Below are 15,574 nucleotides of genomic sequence, written 5' to 3'. Positions count from 1 at the left end.
GCGGCGGCGCCGGTGCCGCGAAGCCCCCAGGCCGCGGGGCCCCCTCGGGGCGCTCTGAGGGGACCCAGACGCACCCCCGACCCCTCTCACCGCGGCGCGGGGGCTCCCCGACTGCGGGGGAAGGAGGGGAAGGAAGGAGGGAGGGAGGGAGGGGGGTCTGGAACGCCGATCCCGCCGCCGCCAACGCCCCCCTCCCCTCACAGCTGTGCGGTCGCGGCCCCTCTCGGCCAACCAGCGCTCTCCCCGGCGGGAGGAGGGTGCATTTGCATATCCGCGTGCGGGCTGGCGCCTCCGCCACCGCACTGGCGGAAATCTACACGGGGACGCGCTCGCTGGCCAATCCAGCTCGGCGGGGGCGGGGCCCTGCCCGTCGCGGCCTATCGGAGCCCGCGTGGGCGGGTCCCGCCGGCCCGGGCGGCGTGAGGGATGCTCGGTGCGGGCGGCGGCGGCGGCCCCAGGGCCCGCCATGGTGTGAGGCGCTGCCGCAATGAACGGAGCGGTCCCGTCGCTCTACGACCCCAAGGCGCGGGTGCTAAAACTGGGGGAGAGCTTCGAGAAGCAGCCGCGCTGCGCCTTCCATACCGTCCGCTGTGAGTGCTGCGGTTGGGGTAGCTCTCGGGGGCTGCGGGGGTCGAGGAGGGGTTCGGCGGCCCCCGGTCCCCGCAGTCCCCTGAAGGGCGGGCGGTGGCTGCGGCCACTCTCGGTGGCTGCCTCTGTCCCGGGATTCTGGGGCGCAGCTGGGCGCTGAGTGCCATGGAGTGCTAGTCCGGGATTTCGGGAGCAGTGCAGGTTTTAGTCGGTGCAGGGAGCACGTACGGCCATTGTATCCTAGAGCTGCCCCTCGCTCTCCGCTGGGCACTAGCTTCGCTTTTTATGCTTTTTACATAGTGTCTCCCTGCGGTTCTGCTGGAAGCCGAGCTAAGCTGAACGTGTGGCTCTGTCTGCTTTCCTTGCGCTCAGTTTTTAGAAGTTCCGTGTAATTCAGCAAACAAAGGTTAAAGGCAGGCAGTGGTAATCACGGAGCCAGTACGCCCTCCCTGAGTACATAATTACTATCTAGAGAGGTGTGTGCTCAAAGATTCTGAGGGTAGCTAGGAAACAAATGCTCCCAGGATTATAGTCCTTGGTAATTTAGGACTGCAGCTTCTGGTTTTGTTGTCTGGTTATTTATAGACTGATATCCCCAAGATTCAGAGAACGTATGTTCTCTGGAGAGTGTCCGGTGTGCAAGATGGGTAATGTGCTCTCTGTGAGAAAAGGGAACGGCACTTAGGCAGATTGTCTCCAACTGTAGAAGCGGAGGAGAGGGGGAAAAAAGCTATAAATGGATTTAAACAAATGCTGCAATTTGAAATTTACCCTAATTTTAAAAAGGACTAACAACCCTGTCTGGTACCTCCTACCCTTAGAGTTTCATGCTGACTCTTGTAATGTGATGATTTATTCTGAAATCTGTTTTGAAATCTCTCTTCCTTTCCAACAAATGAGACAGAGAAACTGGTATGTTCATCAGTTCTATCAAATGCACACACAGAGAAGAAATATCCTCCAACACCTGACTTTTTTAAACAGTTGAGTAAAAGGGAAAACAGCTGTTGGTAAGAAGTTAAGATTGGAAGTATCAATATCTTCATTTTCTCAATTATTAACAGCCCACTGGCCATATATAAAAGTAAATATTCTCTGATTTGATGAGAAACTTTGGAACAGGTATATGCTTATTCCTGTAGGACATTTAGGGGTTTGCCCTAAACAGGGTTAGCAGGGGCTGTCACCTGCGAGCCTCCTCCTGCGCGCACAGCCCTGCCCACCAGCTCCTGCAGCCTGGTTTTCCTGCCCGGTTGGTGTGCTGGCTGGAGCCGTGCTTCCCAGCTGTGGTCTGTGCAGCCTGGCCCGTGGCTGCAGGCCGAGTTAGGGAGCTGGGAAGCTCCCCAGCTGCAGGAATGCCGCCGTCAGTGACCAGCAGCGTGAGATGGGGCAGACAGCGAGGCGAGGAGCGTGTGCCGGCCGATGGGTCCCCTCCGCGCCTTCTCCGGCGTGCGAGGCAGGGCACCGGCATCCCCGGGTGCGACTGGCCCTGCCTTACCTGGGGCCGCGGGCTCAACCCCACATATGCTATCACAGGCCTTGAAGAGCCTCTTGCTGCTATACTGTCTCCCTAAATCGGCACAGGCAGAGTTTCGGCTGTAGCCTTTCCCAGTATATTTATGGTGGAAATAATACTTTGTAGGTAATGGTATGTGACAGACCTGCCACGCTGATGCCTGAACACATGCTCATTTGCAATGTCTTGGAGTTTTGAAAAGGACCAGAAATCGATACCATCTTTTGTTCGAAACTTATTTTAACAAGTCCTTTAGATGCTGAAAAAACCAAAATGTAAATTCATGTTAAATTGGGAAGGAATTTTACTTTTAACAGAAATAACTATACTGAAACAGCAAGTTTTTGTTTGGTTCTGACATGCTTGTTACAGTAAAGTTAGAAACGGAGAAATGCATATTGAGGGTTGATGTTCTTTGCATTTTCAGTCACTTGTCTACATCTCCCATGTTTAGGATCAGCATTTTCAAGAAGTATTTATTGATTCTTCTGAAAATAATTACATGAGAATATACCTTTTGAAGTATAACACAGCTTGTTTGGCTTTCTAATCCATTAAGACCTAAAGGTGTTTTTCTAATTTTAACCAAAAGATTTAAACACTTATAATGAATCCAGAGAAAAGCAGCTTGACTTTGATTTCTATTGACTTATGGAATGATCTGCTCAGGGGAATACTAGATGATACACTAGCAAAAAAGGCTTTTACTTAATAGCCTCCAACTGCAATTAAGTGGTGCCTGCATTTATACGATTCCTGAAAAGCCTGTAAATAATCTAGTTTGTTTTTATATTTAGATGACTTTAAGCCTGCATCTATTGATATGTCCTGTGAAGGAGACCTTGAAGTTGGCAAAGGTGAACAGGTGACAATAACGCTACCAAATATTGAGGTGAGTTGATGTAGCTGAAGAGGGGTGGGCTTAAAGGAATGATTTATTTTGTTCTCCTGAGTATATATCCTGACTATGGAAGGGTATAAAGTTTTGGTGCTGTTTCAGAGCTGCCTGAGCGATTTTTAGAGTAGAAAAACAATTGTTCTAAGAATGTAAGATTACAAAAGACCCAAAGGTTAAACAGCTGCACTGTAACTTTAAGTGTCTTTGCTACACTGGAAATATGCTGTAGGATGACCCAGAAGTGTTGCGTACACAGAAAGGCTTCATGTGTATGTTGGCAGTGCAAGTTTCCCCTTGGTATTTATTGCTCTAGTGCAGTTCTAAAGCAGGAAAGACTGGAAAGGGAAAATTTACTACCTGCCATGCTTTACTGCTCTGCTGATATGGGAACTGAAACCCATTTTGATGAGAGGAATCTTAGAGAGAAATAAGAAAATATTGGGAAATAAGCATTTAATCAGTTTCCAGCCAAGCTAAGTGAGTAGAATCCCATTCCAGTCAAACACCAGCTGCTTTTGGACATGGCTACTGTGAATCTAATTTGAATTAACCAATAACCTTTTTAATGGCTAGAAATGATCACTTGTAGTGAACTTGTCACCACTGAAGGATTGCTGTTTCTAAGAAAAATGACTACAGGAGTAACACTTACTGGACTTCTGATTTAATAGGGCTCAACTCCACCAGTGACTGTGTTCAAGGGCTCAAAGAAGCCTTATCTAAAAGAATGTATCTTAATTATCAACCATGATACTGGAGAATGTCGCCTAGAGAAACTTAGTAGCAACATCACTGTGAAAAAAACCAGGTGGGTGATTTACAGGAGAAACAACTGTGCTTTAGTCATTTTGAAAATCAATGTTAATGAGTCTAAATTGAGATATATAACTACATAGCACTAATTTTAGGAAAACGTAATTTTAGAAAGTACCTAGCCTTGCTCAAAGGAGTGAAAAGCCTGCTTTCTCAGCAAACTGACTTCACATCTTTTGAGATGTGACTGCAGAAGAAATTGAAATGTATTTTTTTGTTAACCAAAACATGTTATGTTATTGAAAGAAATAGTAACTATTTTCTGGTGTGTTTAGAGGGAGGAAAAAAAGATCTGTTTGGCTAGTAGCTTGCCTACTGTCTTCTGGTTTGTAAATGAGGAAATTAAAGAAAATTTTGTGACAGGTCTCAGTAATTGTAAGAGCTTGTTTTTTTCATACCAAGTTTTTAAATATTTTTTTCTGCTGCTAAGTCCACATAAGTAACTTCCAGCAGAATTTTTATTCAATGATCCTGGGTAGCAAGGTATAAATACAAATCAATTGACAAGGTGTTATAAAGTTATTAGCACTGTATAAAAATAATTTTAACACATATATATCTTTACAATATTAATATTATTAGTATATTATGTGTATTACTATAATAACTTACGAGTATAATAACTTACCTAAGAATCAAATTATGCTATTTAGAAAGGCACGAGAAATAATTCCATGGTACCATATCCTCTGTGTTCTTGCCTTTTTCCTTGCCTCCTGCCTTCTAGTAATTTAAAATCTTTTCCTTTTACACACAGAGCTGAAGGAAGTAGTAAAGTCCAGTCTCGCATTGAGCAGCAACAGCAGCAAATGCGAAACGCAACAAAGGTTCCAAACAACGTTAAAAACTCTCCATCAAAAGAGAAAACGTTTCCATCTTCTCCTATGGATGATATTGAACGGGGTAAGCTCCACTGGCACATAAGTTTCAGAAATTTTGCTGTTAACAAGAATTAGTTTTTTAAGAGGTTTTTGCGTGTGTAGGTTGTTTTTGTTTTGTTTTGAGTTTCACTAGAAGCTGATTGTGTAAGCAACTTTACACTGATATGGAGATTACTACTCTGGCTCAAGTGGGTAAACAAGCAGTATTTGTAGCTTGCTACAGTAAAAAAAAACAAACAGCTGAACCATTAGGCTTAATAATGCCAAGGATTCTGCTGCTGTCTCCTTGACTCTGTCTTCCACAGCTACTTTAATCAAGTATATGCTTGGTTGTATTGTGGTATTGGAACTAAGTCTCTTCCATTTCAATATTGCTCCTTTTTCTTTCTGTGCACGCAGCAAATATGTTACAGTACCTTACAACTCAGCATACACTTCAAATTAGCAGATAGAGCCTTGTGGGAGATGAGGTTCTAATGAAAAAGACAGCTGAAAACTTGCATAAATCAACCCTTGAGCAGTGCTATGTACTGTTTCCTTGAGAGACTCTGGTTTGGTGTGACACTCATATTTCACTTAATAGGAGGCCTTATTTTCTTTGGGAGGACAAGGAAGATGGCAGGTGGTAATTACTTGCTACAAAAATGCTGACAGGTGGCAGTTTCATTGACTGGAACTGACATCTGCTTCCTAAGTTGTTCTGAATTCCTTTAAACAGATTTTTTTTTTAGATGTATCATTATGAAGATGGCTTTTGTTTCCATTTTGGTCTTAAGCTCTGACCAGCAATCTATATTGCAGAAGAGTACTAGAATTCATGTAATGTTGCAAAGAGGAAGGGAAACTTGAGCACATGAAATAAAATTATGCTTTTTATACATGATCTGTTCTTTTGGGGGGAGTGGTGGTATCAAACACCAAAAGTCTCTAAAGTGACTGCCAATATACCAAACTCTTGTGTAGTGCCAGTCCAATTTTGAGTACTATTTAAAATGCTGAAAATTTTAAAAGGATGGTAGAGATTATCAAGTCATCTAGTCCATCCTTCTGTCCTAAAGTCAGTTTTCTGATGTAACTTTTAACCTGTTCTTAGAACCTTCCAATGACAGGTCCTTGTACTTGCTGGCAAGCCATTCCAGGGCTTTGCTCTCCTTACTGTTTGGGTTCTCCCATATAGATAGTCTGACAGCAAGCCTATTACTACTTTTGTATTTATCATGCAAGTACAGAGCAGATTACTGTGCTGCTTTTGAGCAGTCCTTCACAGACTCAAACTGCTCTGTCTTTTCCATTCTTTATGCAAAATGAAACCAGTTGGTTCAATCTTTCGTTAGAAGTTTCCTTTCTAAATCCCTGATTTGTTGTCAATTTCCTTTAGCTTTCTTGCCATAAGTCCAAAAACTTCCTAAAGTATAGTCCCTAAACACAGCTACTGAAGTTTTAGCAGTGCTGACGTCAGCAAGAAGGCTGCCTTACAGGCACTATTCATCTTTATACACAAAGAACAAATAGTATCACATCTATAGTATCACAAGACCAAACAGTATCAAGTCATTTCCTTACAGCATGGAGTGGTAGAACAGTGTAGGGATCCAGTGTAACTCTCAGACTCTTTAGAAGTGTTGCCTGCTTAGTCATTCTTCATCCCATGGTTGTGTAACTGACTATTCCTGCTTAAGTACACTACCTGGAACTTGTTACTAACTTTGTTTTCTGGGATGGAGGGGAAGCTCATTCTGCCATTATCCTCTAGTATATGTACTGCACTTCCTTCACTGGTTAAAATTACTTAATTTAAAACCTGTCTGATTAAATTACATAAAATTCAAGGCAGAGATCTCATTTCTCAACTTTTGGTATTGGCCATTCACTTAAAATTTTTCTTATATTAGACATTGCTTAGGAGGGAGTGGAATTGAATGCTTAGGACTTGAGTGGTGTCTTTCAGTTAGGTGTCTTACAGGTCCAGATGTGTGGTGGATCATGTTCTCTTATACATGTCCTTAGTAAAAGAAGGATGCTTATATGCTTCCAGTTCTTATTTTCTTTCTCCTCCCCTTCATTTTTCCTTATATTTGAGTAGTTCAGTCTTTCATTGTTCTTTTATTTCCTAGCATTGGGTAAATTTGTCCGTGTAGCCATAGCTGCACTCTTTCAGGTGCCATTTTTCCTGAACACCATTTTCTTTCAGACTGGCCTTTGATAAAGATGGCCTTTCCTTTAGACTGGCCTTTGATAACTTAGAGTCTGTTTCATGGAAGTTTGTGTTGAAGGTTAATCTTTTTATTCCTTCTCCCTTCTTCTCTTAAGCTTTGCACTGTCTTGCATCTTGGTGACTTTCACCTTCAACCTGTTCTGTGCTGGGTAAATTTGAAGAGAGATGAGCTACTCTCCTTCTTGCTTTATTGTGTCTGCTATATCAAAGCTGTTCCTGAAGTATTCTAAGAGCTTGTAAAACCATCTTAACAAATGTCTAGGTAGCTACAATCTTACATAGTGATGAACTTCTGCACCCTGTATAACTCCTCAAGTCCTCCCTCCACTATGATTCACAGGTCTGTTTCGGACTTCTCTCAGCACTCGTGTTTTGCACAATTATTATGTGTACCCTTCTGCAAAGATTAACTTCCTCTGTATGTTGAACTTATATCAGGAATGCATACTGTGCAGCATTATTTGCACCTCCAAATCTGTAATGAAACAAGGATTTGGAGAAGTCTTCCTAATATAAACTTTGGGTTGTTCTTTTGGATATTTGTCATGCTTAAGTTGATTTTGGGCAAAATGTCACATGATCCAAACAAGTGTATTGATTGTAATGCTGGCAGGCATTTTGGGTGCAGCTGCAGACATCTTGCAGTGACTGATCTGTGGATTGTAACTGCAGTTTTTAGTCAGTTGAAGCCATATTTGGGGTGCTAAAGAAAACACAGAACATTTTCTGCTAGTTGCAGAAATTAAAGGCTATGTGGGATGCATTACCCCATGGAATGTGGGGTTAAGCATCTGTGTTCACAGTCACCCTTGTTCTAAGACTTGGCTTGAAAGGGAGAAAGTGCTCAAGCTATGAGAATAGAAAACCACGTGACAGGTTGGATACTCACTTGTGCCCTCTTCTTTGTTCTGGAGAGCTTTGGTGGATTTGGTCTGGGGATTTTTAAAGTTGCTGTAGTGTTTGCCTGATGTCTGTTGACTTTTCCCCCCCCCCCTTTTTTCCATCTTCCTTATATTTCAATTATGATGAACATAAACTGAGAAACAAATCATATTGTTTGCAGAGCTAAAAGCAGAAGCCAGTATCATGGACCAGCTGAGTAGCTCTGACAGTTCATCTGACTCTAAAAGTTCTTCATCCTCTTCATCAAGTAGTGAAAATAGTTCTAGTGATTCTGAAGATGAGGAAATGAAGCCCTCTCTTCCTATGTCGATGCCGTATTTGCAGCCTCAGCCTACTGTGTCTGCCATACCACAACAGGCTGTTCCTGACAAAGATGCCAGTCATAACAGATCCCAAGAGAGCAGCGGTCATATGATGAATACACTACGTAAGTACAAAGGCTGTTCTTTTCTTAGTGCACAACTCCAGACATCAAGATTCTGAAAGGAAACCATATTGTTTTTAAGTATGTCTCTGTTATAATTAAAACTGTGGGAAGTGATGCTGGGGTTTGATTGTTCAGCAGCAGGCTGAATTAGACACTGGGCTAGAGGGTTCCTGGTTCACAGAGATATTAAATTAAAGCTGAAGCAGTTGAAAATATTTCCTAAGCTGTTCTGGCTTCCTCCCAGTTCTATACATTGGGAGTGGAGAACAGTAATTTTGTATTGAAGATACTTGAACTAACAGGGCACTCCCTAAACACAGGCTTATCATTTCTTGGATAGAACTGTGGGAAGGATACTTTGGTTGCAATACTCTGAGTTACAGAAAAGATGGTGTATTCTTAGCTGTGTCAGTTACAATTATTCATGGCAGTGTTCCACTGGCCAACATGGCAAAACTGTCCCTTGCATATAAGGAAGGAGGTGATTTGCTTTCACATGGTATTATCTTATTCCACACATTCAGGCAACTAAAAATACAATTTGAACAGTAGCTGTGATGCTCAAGAGGGGTTGCTGCACAGCCTGGAATTGAATGGTCAATGTATTCAAAAGAAGGAAAATTTGGAAAACTCTCACATAAAAAACAAAATCCCAGTAGGCAGAGAAACTTAAGTTCACTGCCTAAATATCAGGAGTAGTCAGACGTAGAAGTGAGTATTCAGCTATGATAACTCTTCCAAAATGGTTGCATTTTTAATTAGCTGCTTAGCTGCCAGACCTTGTTTGAAGAGATTTCCATCAACCCTGGTTTGCAGCCTAAGATCATCATGGTTTATCATTTATATGTAAACTTGTTATACTGAAATTTTAGACTCTGGCAGATCTACTTTTATTTCATTTCTTAGTGGATAACATGAATGACAGTTCTTTTTCTTTCTTCTATTTTTTAGCTAGTATTTAAATACTTAAATAACATGCATTGATATTTAATTATGCACTGCAGTAACAGATAAGATCAAAGTGAAAAGTCCTGTAACTTTGTGTGCAGAGAACTAAATGCTGCCTTCATTTTACTGTCACTGCAGAGAACAATGTCTTCATGTTTACCATTTGTGTAACATTAGAGTGCCACTTATTTCAACCCTTACTGACAAATGCAATTTCCCATTCTCCACACTTTAAATAAAACTGTTATGAAAATTTGATTAAGCTTTATCCCCAGTGACAGAATCTCAGGTGGCAAAGCTTCTAGTGAGAAATACAAATACAGGTGGCCAAGTCCACCAGTTCCAGTATAGGGAGAAAATGCTGCTTAAACCATGACAACATCATGACTGTTTCAGGGAGAAGTTGGTGGCTTGATGGTGCTTGAGAACCATGTTGACAGGTAGAACCTCTGCCTGTGACCTTAGGCCCCTGAGCTTGCCCAGTTCTTGAGATTATTGCCATTTAGTTCTATTATGGTTACAGATATGTTACTGCTTAAAACAACTCCATCCCAAACTTCCAGTGCAGTTAACATTTACAAGACACCTCCACTAGTTAAAGATCAAACCAGCTACTTCCAAGATTGCTCTTCTCTAGCTCTGTTTCTGAGGGAATTTGGCAGGAGAGTGAAACCTGGAGAAACTAAACGGATAGCACATTGTTCTTCTTTGAATGGCAAGAGTTCTCAGTCAGATTTTGTACAGTCATTTCTTCCTTCTCAAATAAGGTTTTGCAAAAATAAAATACTGAATCAACAATGTCAGCACAAGCTGCTTGCTTGTCTAATCTTGCTTTGAGGTGTGTGCTTATGTCTGTGACTACTTTTGTGCACCTCTGTAGAATCAGGGCCATACTGGGTAATTAGTGAAGTTTTTCTTTGACTTTCTGGGTGCACTGAGCAGGTCGGGGGAAGCTTAGACAGCAGAGTTTTATGTTGCATGTAGAAATTACACAGCTTAGATTTTGTAGAACTTGGAAAATGGAGGAGGTGGTGTCTAGAGCATGGTAACTAAATACTTCTGTCAGATACTTATCTACCTCTTCAAGGATCTGGGGCTCAAGACTGCCCCTCACTCCCAAAACACTGCTTCTTCCCCTTTCTACCTTGAGAAGCTGATTATACAGGCTTATAACAAAGTCTGTAAATGGTGGCACTAATGAATCTGTTCTTCATGAATATTTGATCATATGTTGCTTTCTGTCTACTTTTTGTTTAAACAAGGGTTATGTTAAACAAAGTAACTTTCCAAAGAAAACCCAGCATAGATGGGCTATTCTGTGGCCTTGTGTTAGGTATTTAGTATTCAGCACAACTTCAATTCTTTTGATGCTTAGTGCTGGTACAAACATACTCTTTTACTTTGACAAATAATAATTTTCCTTTGTATTAGTTTGGTGTTGGTGTGACCACTAGGATTTGTGAAACAGTGATCACTCCTATGAGTTTCCCTGTCCCCTATAACTAGCAAGAATTCAGTTGAATATATTACATTAATCGATTTAAAAACATAGGAAATGTAATTGGCAGTGCAATCTATTTCCCCAATTAATATTGCTAATAAGCGGCTGGCACCATGAAAACAATTCAGCAGTTCTCCCTCACTTGCTGCCTTATAAGTACAATAGTCTAGATGTTTCTTCAGGGTCCTCATTAAATGAGCTTTCTATCTTGGCACTAAATCCATCTGAAAGCCACCAGCTCTAGATTGTGCTATTTTGCCCTCTCTCTGAAGGTGTTTTTTGGAGATAGGATTGCAAAAATGAGGTGGAAAGTTTAGCCTGAAGTAAATCCTAACATATTAATTTTGACTCTGGAACTTGGAGTTCTTGCTTTTCCCATCTGCTGGTTTTCACAAGCATTGGTATTTTTGGCTGGTGTTACAGGGTTTGTGTAATTTCTATTAACCATGTTGAAATAACTTTTGAAGGCTGCAGAAACACCATTTGGAAGGTTATCTTCTTGTTCACACTCCCTGTCCTCCCATAAAGTAGCTAGTGCATAACAGGGCTGGGATTTCTAAGAATTCACTGTAGTTCTCCTTTGAGTGATAAATACATGAGTTAAATTTACCAACACCATTCTCTGTCTTGAAAGATATTTTAGGATATTACATTGTTCTGAATAATTATTGACAAATAACTTGATTTTGTTCTTTCTAAAGTGCTTTTAAAATTTATCTTAAAATAGTATGGCTGTAAATTTTTATTTATATAGAGGATTGGAAAGAAAAAAAATTGTCTACAGTAATACTTTAAACATTTTTGGAAACAACCATCTTCAATGTTCTTATAGAAAGTGTTTTTGTTTTTGCAGAGAAGCATGTACCACTTTCTAAGCTTTATTGATGACACAGTGGAAAACAAAGGAAGGCTAAATGCAGCCATGTTAAAGACTCCAGTGTTCTGGCAGAAATGATGTGCCTGAGAATAAAAGATCCAATCTGAGTCTTGTGGGGTTTTCAAGTGAAAATAGTGTGTTGGCTCAGTTTTCTCAGTTTCAGTGATTTTTCTTTTGTTTTAGGCCATTTCTGCACAGCCTGAGATGATTTTTTTTTCTTTTGTAATGGTTGTTTGGCAAGGGAGGTGTGGGTAAAAGCATACCAGTTGGAACAGACTCCTAAAAACGTGTGGGAAGTTGCTAGATATGATGTAGATTGTGTAGAGCATGCTGCTGTATATTTTTGTTAGTTATCTGTCATCCTGGGAAGATTCCCTTCCTCACAGCCCCTGAGCTTATGGACATTCACAGCAAGCACAGCATAGCCTTTTTTACTTCCTCATTTTGAAATATATAGAGAGAGCCACCAAATTAAAGTGCTTTGTAAAATTTCTTTTGATGTTTTGTTTGCTCACTTGTTCCAAAACCAGTCTGAAATAGTAGGTCACTGATACATCTTTAAGTGGTATGTCAAAGAGCTGCTCTTCTTGATTGAGACACCACTTTGTTTTCAAGCACAGCTGAGTAGCATTCAGATGTGTTTCCAAAAAAACCCAACAACTTGTTTTTCATAAAACTGCATTCACCAGCAGTTTTTCCACTTGTGAAGCACGAAAATGTGGGTGACAGAGATAGCTAGGTGTTGTCTTGTGTGATCTGGTGATGTTAAATAAATGCCCTTGTGCAAATAGGCTAATGGCTTCCTTGCCAAGATTTTAAAATTGTAGAAAAGTGATCTCTCTAAGGTTCTGTCACTGTGGGCACCTACTTACTATTTTATCATAAAATAGTTTGGGTTAAGAGAGACTTGAAAGATCATCTAGTCCAGCCCCCCTTACCTGTTTGCTATTAGCTTTTGTAAGCCTTAATTGGAAAGGGAGTATCATGAAAGAAGAAAATTATTTCCTTGAAAATGACTAATATGTTGACTCTTTCTCTTCTAGGAAATGACTTGCAGCTGAGTGAATCTGGAAGCGATAGTGATGACTGAACAACTTTTTGGCCTTAAATGTATCACCTTTTTTGCTAAATATGTCTTAGCATGTGTTTTGCACTAAGATTAGATTACCAGAGACTGGAATGAATGTCCTCAATTTTGATAATAGACATCCTAATTTTCTACTGACACATCACGTCTATAATACAGCAGCATTGATATCCTGTCAGTGCTATGGTTATGTGTTTATCTTTCAAATTACTGTATTTACAGTAAAATTGTGTATGATCTGATTTTGATTATTTTTGCCTCAGCCACCTGTTTTACTTGAAACCGATTCGTAACAGCTAGTTACTTTATATTAATAGCTATGGAATGGAGAAATTTCTGATATTTATGGAGGCAAGTTTCCTTCCTATCATTTAAATGCTGATCTCACAACTTTGACTTGGAGGGAGAGAAAGGGAGAACAACTAAATGAGGTCTGCTGTGTCAGCTACACTTCTAGTTCAGTTCACAGTTCATACCTTTAAGGAAACTGCTGAATAATGTGGTCCACTAGTGCAGTTACAGTTTACAATTGTTCAACACATTGCTGAATTCTTAATTTCATTATATAATGGGACTTTATATATTTCTGAGCCTCAGAAAGATTCCTAAGGGAACTTGTCTGTTCTCTGCCTGTTTTATGTAACTTGAATAGGGCAGTCTTTTTACAACCTTTTTGTATCTAAATTTAGGTAACTGCAGAGACAGCAATGGAATTTCCTTCATTTAATTCTGTAATGGAAATCAGAAAATTTCTTTGTAGAAGTATAAAAGTAATTTAATAAAGCAAATGTTTATCATTTTCATGCATCAGATTCTGTTTTTACTGGTTAAGAATTCAATTTTCTACCTAAAGTAGTCATGCCAGTGAAGGGATCAGGCAAAGAAATAAAGCAGTGAAATAAAAGCTAATAAGGACTCTCCATCCTGTCTACAAGCCTGAAATCTTTGTTGCTTTTGTTACACTGAGGTGACCCTTCGTAAGAGCTTGCCAAAAGTTTATGGTGATGCAACTGAATGTTTATTACAGATTACATCCAAATGCCAGTGGGAAGTAATACTATATTAGACAAGAAAAGATCTTACTTTTTCCACATTTTAAATTATACTTCAGGACCTGAAGAACTGAGGATCAGACTCCAAATTTCATCCTGTAATTTAACACTTAGAGGAGTTTTGTAACAAATGTCTGTAGGGTGAGTTCTGACAAGATAAGTTTGTTCAGTCTTGCACAGAAGTCTCCTTTGCTGGCTTGCAGTGGTTGGATCACAGCTCTGTGTCTAAACTTTGAGGATTGAATCCCATATGTCAGCCTGAATGCGCAGACATGGAAAAAACTGCACACTCAGTAAATGTATACAATAGATGGTACTAGAAGAGCTTATTCTCTGAACTCTGCTCCAATAAGCCCAGTGAAAAATGGGAAATGAAATGAAATATGGGAAATGTTGCTTTCCAATGCTTCCAGACCTCGTGCTCTGCACCAAGTCGCAGCTCAATCTTCAGCTTAATCTTCTGGCTTCCTAAAGTTGCTATCATAAGAAGCAAAATGTTCTTGTGTTTGTACTCAAAGGAAAAAACTCAACAGCCATGGGTGAGCAGGTGTTAGAAAAGGGCTAATGCACAACCTTGAGGAAGGATGCTATGTAATAACCCCTGTAACACATTGGAAACTCTTGAAGGAAAGAGGATTGAGGTCTCATAGATCCTAGCTGTTGGTGTGGGAACTGCAGCAGAGTACCTGGCTCTTGGCATGTACTGCTGATAAAGTCAGCTGGGGCAGTGTGAGGAGCTGAGATGTTGCACCTTAGCACTAAGGAGCAGCCCTGTGTGCCAAATAAAGAGGTCTATGATAATGCAGAGTGCTGAGCTGAAATGTCTTCTCTTTGCCTTCCCTCTGTCCCCAGTGGTTCATGTGCATCAAAGTCTTCCATTAGGATGATGCTAAATTGTAATTCCAACTAGAATGCTGCTGTTTTTCCTAAATAACAGGGCATTCAGGGTGTACAAAGTGAGCAGATGTGTGGAAGCACTGGCCAGGCCACAATCTGTATCATGCAGAGCACATGTATTCATGGATTATAATCACTCCTTCAGTGACAAACTGTTGAGTGCAGTCTGTATATAAGTGTGCTCACATGTATACAGGTGCTTAAATATAGCTCAGGGAGTAAAGGAGATTTCCAGGTTCCTGGGTCTCAGGACTAATCCTGTCCTATCTTTAGGATATGATCTTTGGGTTGAAAGCTTTCTAGGAAGGGAAGAATGTTATTGAAGCTTTTGTATAGTATGTAGTACAGAGTGGTTAGTGGCTAGTCAGGCATTTTGTCAAATGCACAGTTGTGATAATACAGGAAAGCTTCCCTTTAAGTTACACAACAGGAGATAAAATTCTCCAACAGTTCTTGGAGATAACATGTAAATGCATTAAAGAATAAAGCTCTGCATGACATTTCCAGCCCAAATATATGTGATTGGCTCCTCCCTTATCCATGTACCTGTCAAACATCAGCAGGTGAGCTAAGGAGCTTGTGCAGCCTCTTCTCAGGCAGAAGATTTGGCAAGGGTCTCATTTATGACTTGCAGGGGGCATTTCCTCCCCTAAGGCTGGGGCTCTGTGCCCCAAGCAGTGCTGAGCCTCCATATGTCCTAGTGCAGGTTGTTCCCAAAGGGCACGTGTGAGAAGGGAATTGCATTGAGATTTTCAAGCTATTTTCTTTTTTTGGACCGACCCTGATTTGAAAATTCTATTCTTCTCCCTTAAAAACAGTTTTATTCATGTGATATCAATTTAACTAGAAAGTAATAAAATCAGTAACAGCTGTAAGTTCCATGACCACTGTTCCTACAACCTCTGAGTACCTCTTTCAAAATTACTAGAAATATATCTGGCTCTATCTTATTTCTTTCAGTTATTTTGTCT

At 40.7% G+C, this 15,574-nt stretch overlaps 1 protein-coding gene and 1 long non-coding RNA gene across 2 annotated transcripts in view; one reads left to right on the top strand and one right to left on the bottom strand.

Annotated features, from left to right (window-relative positions):
• LOC137476935 (uncharacterized) overlaps positions 1-15,574 on the bottom strand; it is a 280,782-nt gene that overhangs the window by 23,601 nt on the left and 241,607 nt on the right. The window lies entirely within an intron of this gene.
• On the top strand, positions 402-13,453 carry EAF2 (ELL associated factor 2). Its single transcript, XM_068195383.1, has 6 exons — positions 402-590; positions 2,902-2,996; positions 3,674-3,810; positions 4,573-4,718; positions 7,975-8,241; positions 12,611-13,453. The coding sequence occupies exons 1-6, from the start codon at positions 488-490 to the stop codon at positions 12,655-12,657; spliced, it is 795 nt and encodes a 264-aa protein (XP_068051484.1). The 5' UTR covers positions 402-487; the 3' UTR covers positions 12,658-13,453.

Source organism: Anomalospiza imberbis, chromosome 7 (assembly GCF_031753505.1).
Source record: "Anomalospiza imberbis isolate Cuckoo-Finch-1a 21T00152 chromosome 7, ASM3175350v1, whole genome shotgun sequence".
Taxonomy (NCBI): Eukaryota; Metazoa; Chordata; class Aves; order Passeriformes; family Viduidae; genus Anomalospiza; species Anomalospiza imberbis.
This window is presented reverse-complemented; position numbering and strand designations above follow the sequence as displayed.